The sequence below is a fragment of the Lipotes vexillifer genome, unplaced genomic scaffold (assembly GCF_000442215.2).
Source record: "Lipotes vexillifer unplaced genomic scaffold, Lipotes_vexillifer_v1.1 scaffold1478, whole genome shotgun sequence".
NCBI lineage: Eukaryota > Metazoa > Chordata > Mammalia > Artiodactyla > Lipotidae > Lipotes > Lipotes vexillifer.
This window is the reverse complement of record NW_006781074.1, coordinates 239649-247905: the sequence shown is the minus strand read 5'-3', so window position 1 is coordinate 247905 and position 8257 is coordinate 239649. Positions and strand designations below refer to the sequence as shown.

Genomic DNA, 8257 nt, shown 5'->3' with positions numbered 1-8257 from the left:
TGCTGTATGCAGGCCTCTCACCACTGTGGCCTCTCCCATTGCGGAGCACAGGCTCCGGACGCGCAGGCTCAGCAGCCATGGCTCACAGGCCCAGCCGCCCCGCGGCATGTGGGATCCTCCCACACCAGGGCACGAACCCGTGTCCCCTGCATTGGCAGGCAGACTCTCAACCACTGCACCACCAGGGAAGCCCTGTACTTTTATTAATTTGTTTTTTTCTATCTTGCCAGGCATAGATCAAGGTTAATTTTTTTGTGTATGAATATCCAGTAATTCTAGCCCATTTATTGAAAAGACAGTTTTTTCTTTATTCAGTTTTTTTGGCATCTTTGTCAGAAATTTATTGACCACATATGTGTAGGGCTCTCTCTGAACCCAATATTATCTTCCATTGGTTGTTTCTATCCTTTTGTTAGTACCATCCTATTTTGATTACTGTAGCTTTATAGTAAGACTTGAAATCAGGTTTAGTCGCTGGTGCATTTCTCAGAAGGAGCTTAGAATTAACCATATTCCCTGAGTTCTTAACACATTTCAAATTTTTTCTGTAACCTTTATTTTTTTTTTTTTTTTTTTTTTTTTTTTGGCTGAATGCGGGCCTCTCCCCTCTGTGGCCTCCCCCATTGCGGAGCACAGGCTCCGGACGCGCAGGCTCAGTGGCCATGGCTCACGGGCCCAGCCGCTCCGCGGCATGTGGGATCTTCCCGAAACGGGGCACGAACCCGCGTCTCCTGCATCGGCAGGCGAACTCTCAAGCACTGCGCCACCAGGGAAGCCCGTGTAACCTTTATTCTTGAAAGGAGCCTGGCTGAAAGTAAAATTCAAGGCTGTTAACTTTCTTCCTTGATATCTTGCTTTGTATCTTATAGTTGAGAAATACGATGTCAGCTTACTTTTCTTACTTTTTATAAATAATCTGGTCTTTTTGCCTTGGGGCCCTGTATATTTTTTTCTTCTGTGTATTTTTTCATCTGTGAAATCTGATAGTTTTACCAAGTTATAACTCAAGATTGATCATTCAGTCAATTTTTCCAGGTATACCATGAGCCCATTTTGATTCATAGATTCATATTTTCTTTTATTTATTTATTTTTCCCCTTTGGGGAAGGTGGAATGGATCATTTGGGTTCTTAGTTATTAAATTTCTGACTCAAGGTGGGGTTTTTTGTGTTTGTTTTCCACATCTCCAAGTGTTTGTTGATATATAATTCACTCAGTCAAATTTACTCTGCCTTGTAATTAGTTTGGGGGAGAAATTTTCAGTACTGAAATGTTTTGATTCTAATTTTCTGTCTCCTTTTTACATCTGCTTTGTTTGGTAAACTGATTTTTCTGTATATGCTTTTGGATAGGGTAAGGGTTTTGGGTGCTTTTTCACATTTCTATTTCTAGAGCCCCTCTTCCTCTTCTCTTCATGAAAAGGAGTTTCTTTAATAGGTGATTTTTTTTTTATTAAAAACATTTTTTTGGTGGATACGTGTTGATACATCTTGTGGATCTCTTAGCTTTCTGCCAAATCCTACTTAACTTCCTCTCTTACTTCCTTTTTCAGCCTTCTCTGTCAAGGAATGTCTCCCCCTTTCTATTTACATCATTCTCTCCAGGGAAGTTCTTTCACCATAGCCACTGCTGAGATCTGCCAGACTTCATACATGTTCAGTATTTTTTGCACTTAGTATGGGCCTTCTGTTTTCTCAGGATGATTTTGACTGTGCTTTGTCACATTAGGCCTTTCATTCTCTTTTCTGTGGTTACATGCTTCCTGCTCTCTGTTTAGGCTTGCAACAGTAAAGTCCAGAAATAGATCATTTGGGGTTTGGTGTTTGTTTTTCTATTTACAGGCAATTTGAAGTTCATATTTTCTGTTTCTTAGTAATACTGAAGCCCTGCCACTGGTTTATTTCTCTTCTTGTAGATATGTATCATCTTTTGGAGACCGTGTGGAGAAATTCAGATATAGGCCTTAGTCATTATCCTAGGTGATGAAAAACTCCCCAGATTTGGATGTTTGTTTATTAAAAAATATAAAATCTTTAAAGATAGTGTAACCTAATGGTAAGAATAGAGCTGGAGAGTTGGACTTTTTGGGTTCAGATCCTGGTTTCACCACTTACTAGCAGTAAAATCTTGAGTAAATTACTTAATCTTTCAAAGTCTCAGTTTTCTAATTTGTATGATAGAAATTATATTTCCTAGGATTATTTTGAAGATTACATGTGGACTAATAATATACAACTCAAAATAGATGCTCAATCAAATTACCTGCTTCTATTAGCATTCTTGTCATTGTTTTATCAGTACCACCAATATCTCTGCATTCAGAAATGCCACATCTTAAATGAAATTGTAATCTGAGTTGAGTTTAGTGCTAAATAGTTGTAAAATAGTGAGATATAGAAAATTGAAATGGAGTGGTTGGAATGTGAGTAGATAGTAACCTCTTTTTGTATCATAGATATCTTTGATAATGTAATAAAAGCCTTCCTTCTTCCCCTAAATGTACATTTTACATAGAATTTCAAGAGATTAATTGAGCCCTACTTGAATCCTAGGTTAAGATTCTAGTTACTGATGTTGAAAGCACAGGAAGAGAAAGAGAAGCCAGAGCTCATGAAGAGATCTTTGTGACAAATAAGAAATTGTGCTAAAATAATAGCTTTCTCCATTTTTTCCTTAAAAATACTAATAAACTTTATTTTGAGAAACATCATTTCAGTTTAAGTATGGTAATGAGAATTTTGTGGTGATTGGCTCTTAGATTTATACGCCAAAGTGCCATTACTCTCAGTTTTTTTCCTAAACTGCCTTTTCTAACAATGTATTGCCTCATTTTTTACAGTTTTACTTTTTATTTGCCACTTCAAGCACAAATGATAGCTCATCATTTTTTATGGGTCATTTTTTTTTTCATTTATGTAGGTGCAAGGTTTTTCCATAGTTTTCATTAAAACATGTTTTTTTAAAATTCTGGTTGTTTGTCCGACATCACAGTAAATAATCCAGTTAATTCTAAGTTGTTCCCTAGTGTCACATAAAGAGTCAAAAAGCAAAATTGGGCAGGTACTGGTAATGAAATATACTGCTTAAGGTAACTGACAAGGAATTGGATCTTTTATTATGAGATTGGGACTTTTTTTTAGGACTTAAAAACTATTAGGGAAATTGAATAGCTCTTTTAGAAGTTAAGGTACAATTATTTATTGAAATTTTGAGTATACCATGTGAATACTGTTAATATTATTGTCTTTCATGGCTTGTGTTTCAGCCTGAAGTAAATTATGACATTGTGCGTTGGCTCTCTTGGACTGCCCGAGGCTTTTTACCCCCACTTGCTGCAGCAGTAGGAGGTGTTGCCAGCCAAGAAGTATTGAAAGCTGTGACAGGAAAGTTTTCTCCTTTGTGCCAGTGGGTTAGTTCTCTATTTTAATATTTTTTTAACTTAAGGTTGAATTATTCACCCATATAATGAATGTCTGTTATGAATTATAACATAATATTAATTAATATATTATAAAAGCAACCTTAAAATATTTTTTGATGCATGAGTCAGATGTGATGTGCCAAAACTTAATTCTGTAATGGAAACTGACAAGATCATTTGTTGAGGCTATTGGCATGTAACCCAAAGTTGCATTCTAGGATGTATTTCCCTCATTTGTGAGAGGGAAGGAATTTTCACTCTTATATTCCTTATATATAAGGAATTTTCTTATCCTTATATTTAGTTTCCACTACTGTTAGTTTAGCAGTCACATGCTTTCAGGACTCCTGAACTGTTCCATGGAGTCTTTTGGCATCATGAATCTTCAGATTCCCTAGTTTCTAGGTATAAACTTCTAAAGGTAGAAAGCATAGGAATGGTAAAAGTTTGAGAACTATATAGGGTAAAAACATCACAAGATAGAAAAACCCTGGTTTCTATTACCAGAAGGAATAATTGGCAAAGTGTATCAAAGGATACTCTTCAGGCCCTTTATTTTTTTTTTTTAAATTTTAAACATTTGAGTATAACATTGATCTTGTTTATTATGTTTTAAAAAGTTTAAATTTAGCTTTAATAATTAAAATTTGTAAATTTATTATAGATGCTATTAATGTTATTTTGCTGCTGGATTATTTGGTTTATTTTAACACAGTGTACAAGTTCAATTGTAAAAGTCTGGTTTAGATATAACTATTAGCAGCATGGGAAATATAAATTATGTTATTAATATAGATTCTATATTATAATTAAATAAATAACCATTTATTCATGTTCATGGTCATGTTCACGTTTTTTAGCCATATAAGTTACTTAAAATGAAAATGAGAATGAGACTCAGGGGTTTTTTTCATTAACCTGAACTAATTCTGTTTGATATTATTTTAAATGCTGAAATTGTGGCTTCCTAGACCATTTCCTCTGTAGTATATGTAATAATTACAGACGACATAGTTTCCAAGTTGGAAATTAAATATGGACTAGGTACTTTCCTATCAAAAGTAAACAAATTATTTAAATGTAGCTGAAATTGAATAAGCTTCCAGAAGTTTTTATGTAGTTATAAAAAATAGATTTGGAGATGAAATTTCCTTTTGTTTGTTAATAATAGAATATATCATCTGTAAGATGGCTAAATGACATGAATCAAATTATATCTTTTTACAGTTCCTCCAGATTTAACCATTGTTTGAATGAAAGAATGTAAGGAATGTTTATTGCATAAGAAACAATTATATTTTTTAATCCATTATTTTACTCTGAAGCAGCATGTTTATCATTGTTTTCTTTAATGATCATTAAATAACTACAGAAGATAATTACTTTTTCTAGCAATTTAGCTTTCTACATAGTAAGTTATGTTTTTATCTTCTACTTTAAGTTATATATTGAAGCAGCAGATATTGTCGAATCCCTAGGCAAACCTGAACGTGAAGAATTTCTCCCACGGTAATACTGACCTTTTTGTTGCTTTTTTCTTAGTTGTATGTTTATAAGAAGCAACTAGATTAAAAGAGTTTTTGTGCAAACATGTATTTGTTTTAGATGTCTTTTCTCCTAGCTCACTTCTGCAGTCATTTCTTCTCTACTTAGAGATTGTGTCATAATAATGCAGTATCTCTTTACCACTTTATAAATAATGAATGTAAAGTGTTAAATTTATATATGAGAATGGTTAGGTTTCAAAACATCATTCTGATTTTAGATGAAAACAATTGCTACCTGCAGCTTTTATTTCTATCAGTCATTCTTTACCTTTTGGGTCACATATCTCTTTGGGAATCTGATAAAAGCTTATGAATTCATTCTCCCAGAAATACACATAACCCAAAGTTCTGCCTTCAATTTAAGTGGGTTAACAACTTCAAAGCCCAACCATAGTCTTCTCTACAAACCTTTATTAAAAATCCCTGCCTTAAAAATTTTTTTCCAGATAAACTAAACTGACCTTCACTTAAGTCATTTGGACTTAGAATATTAAGTCAAATGGAAAAAAGAAACAACTGATTTCTTTATGAAGTTTCTTCTCTTTCAAATAAGATAATTTATCTGTTAGTTTGGAAGAAGCTCATTAAATTGGTACTAGCAGCAATGAAACTAATCTTAATAATATTTTTTTATGCCATTCTATTTTCTTGGTTTATATTGTTTTTTACAGAGGAGATAGATACGATGCCTTACGAGCCTGCGTTGGAGACACTTTGTGTCAGAAGCTACAAAATTTGAATATCTTTTTAGTAAGTAGGAATAATAATGAGAATAAATAGTACAGTCAAACTGCTATTGTATGTCAAGTTAATTTATTAAAGGAAATTTGAGTACAGTTTCTAACATAGTAGACATTCAGGAAATGTTTAAAACAGGAATTTGTAAACTGTACCTGCAGACCAAATCCATCCTGCTGCCTGTTTTTATAGTTTCACGAGAACACAGCCAAGCCCATTTATTCAAATATTGTCTATGGCTTCTTTCATACTATAATAGTGGAGCTGAGTAGTTGTGAAAAAGACCATATCACTTACAAAGCTGAAAACATTCACTGTCTGGCCCTTTATAGACAACGTTTGCCAACCCATCGTCTAGAGAATTAGTACGTGTAAAGTTAAAATACGAGTATAATAGTTTTGAACATTAAATGATTTTCTAGAAATACATTAAAAATTGTGGGTTTTGGGGTTTTTTTTGTTTTTTCTTACCAAACGTAGGAATATGTAGGTGGATCTGTCTTTCTTAAATGTCTTAGTGCATTGACAGGGAAGCTCTCCCCAATAGCATAAGACAACTTCTCCTGCCACTTATTTTTTTTAATTATTATAATCAGTCCTAAAAGTACTACTGATTTTTATTATTCATTTTTTAAATAATATTTTGAAAATCAGCAGTATTCCTGAGCTTTTACCTGCATGTAGAATCTCCTATTAGTTTTTACTTAAAAGTCTTAGAATAGTTATATTCATCAAATGAGTTTAGAAAATTGTCTGTAAACAAGTAATCTTTTTAATTGTAATGTTGCACTGTTTCATGCTGTTTGTTTTCATCTTATATAAAAAATGAGTTCAAACTTTGGCTTTTGTGTGGAATATTAAAATGTCTTCTTTTTAAAGGAATTATAAATATTATGCTTTTCCTTTTATGATTTATACATTTTTTTAATTGAGACACTTATAATGATATCATGAACCATTAAATATTTTAAAGTAAAATGATTTTTAAGTTACTTTAAAAGTATGTATTTATTGTAACTTAGCATTTGAAGAAAATTAAGATGAAATTGCTCTTTAGTAAGTAGATGTTTTAATTTTATTTAATCTGATACCTTTTATTTTTCTTCTCCATAGGTAGGATGTGGAGCCATAGGCTGTGAAATGTTAAAAAATTTTGCTTTGCTAGGTGTTGGCACAGGCAAAGAGAAGGGAATGGTAAGATATAAATCCTTGAGAGTTAAAAGTTTATATTTCTTTTGCTGCCTAGTTTTGAATCATATTTGACTGCATGGATCTGAAGTATTGGTTTTTGAGGATAGGGCCACTAGGCTAGAAATTGGAAGATTCTGATTCTACCCTGACCGTTTTTCAAAATTTATGTGACCTTGTGACAAATAACTTGAGTTCTCTGCTCCTCAGTTTCTTTCTTTAGTTTTGTGAAACTGTTATCTGTACTACCTGCCTCATAATGTAATTATGAAGATCAAATGTGAAAGGGCTTTTCAAACAATAAAACACATTAATACTGTTATGTCTATTAGATACTACTTATTATTAAATAAATATTTAAGATGGGAGAAACTAACATTAGAAAGTTGCAGAGTACTCAGATATTGTTTCAATTGGTGAGTATCAAAAGAAGAGTGAGTAATGTAAACTTTGGTATACAGTATAAATTCTTAAGATGATAAATGTCAGTTAACTGGAAAGCCATGTCATATATTTAAATAAAAATGTATTTCATTGATGCTGTTTGCCTTTAAGATGTACACTACAGTGGTGATGTCATAGATTTATCATGGTGACTAATAGTGAGTAATTAAATGACTAAAATTTATTTAATAGTTCACATTTTATAGTTTATTAAACTTACTCTCACAGTTACAGGCAGATGTCCTACAGTTATATTATTCCTGCTCAGCATTTCCTAAATTGTGTTCCACAAATGACTATTAGTTCTGGTATTTTTTAAAGTATTTCTTTAAAAAAAAAATCCTTGGATACACAAGTTTGGATATCACCTACTTTACTCCTTGTAACTTCATAATACATATCAGCATATAAACGTCAGGAAAAGAACTATAGTAAATAAACCTACTTACTTCAGGTAACAAAACAAGGTAAGTTAATGTGGACAGATTTCTAGCCTACTGCAAATGCATAGTCTTGCTATATAAATTATTCTTTTTTAAAGTGTTTACATATGTAGCCAAACTAACTAGAAGGAAGGAAAGAGAAATCCCCAGGTTCCAGGAACCAAGAGGGGAATTAATTCCTGAGCTAAAAGCTGTGGTGACTCATAAGTGTTTCTGTCTTAAATATATGTCCAATACATTAACTAGAAAGAAAGTCATTTGTGAGAAATCATAACTCAGAGCTGCACCACACTGGTGTATGGGGTCCAAAATTATATCATATAAAAACTTCAAGAAGAGAAATGAATATAACAAATTTAAGGCCGTTGAAACGTCTGATTAAAACAAATGCAAAACCACATCATGGTGATACTTACACACTGAGAGTACATAGGACTATGCAGAGAAATCAACATCCATTCAAGACAATTCACAAT

The 8257-nt window shown here is 32.7% G+C and overlaps 1 protein-coding gene across 1 annotated transcript in view; it reads left to right on the top strand.

Annotated features, from left to right (window-relative positions):
- LOC103068893 (ubiquitin-like modifier-activating enzyme 6) overlaps positions 1–8257 on the top strand; it is a 43806-nt gene that overhangs the window by 11144 nt on the left and 24405 nt on the right. Inside the window, exons 8-11 of the mRNA XM_007454457.1 lie at positions 3266–3409; positions 4863–4930; positions 5640–5718; positions 6820–6900. Coding sequence (XP_007454519.1) covers positions 3266–3409; positions 4863–4930; positions 5640–5718; positions 6820–6900 — 372 coding nt within the window. The remainder of the gene's footprint in view (positions 1–3265; positions 3410–4862; positions 4931–5639; positions 5719–6819; positions 6901–8257) is intronic.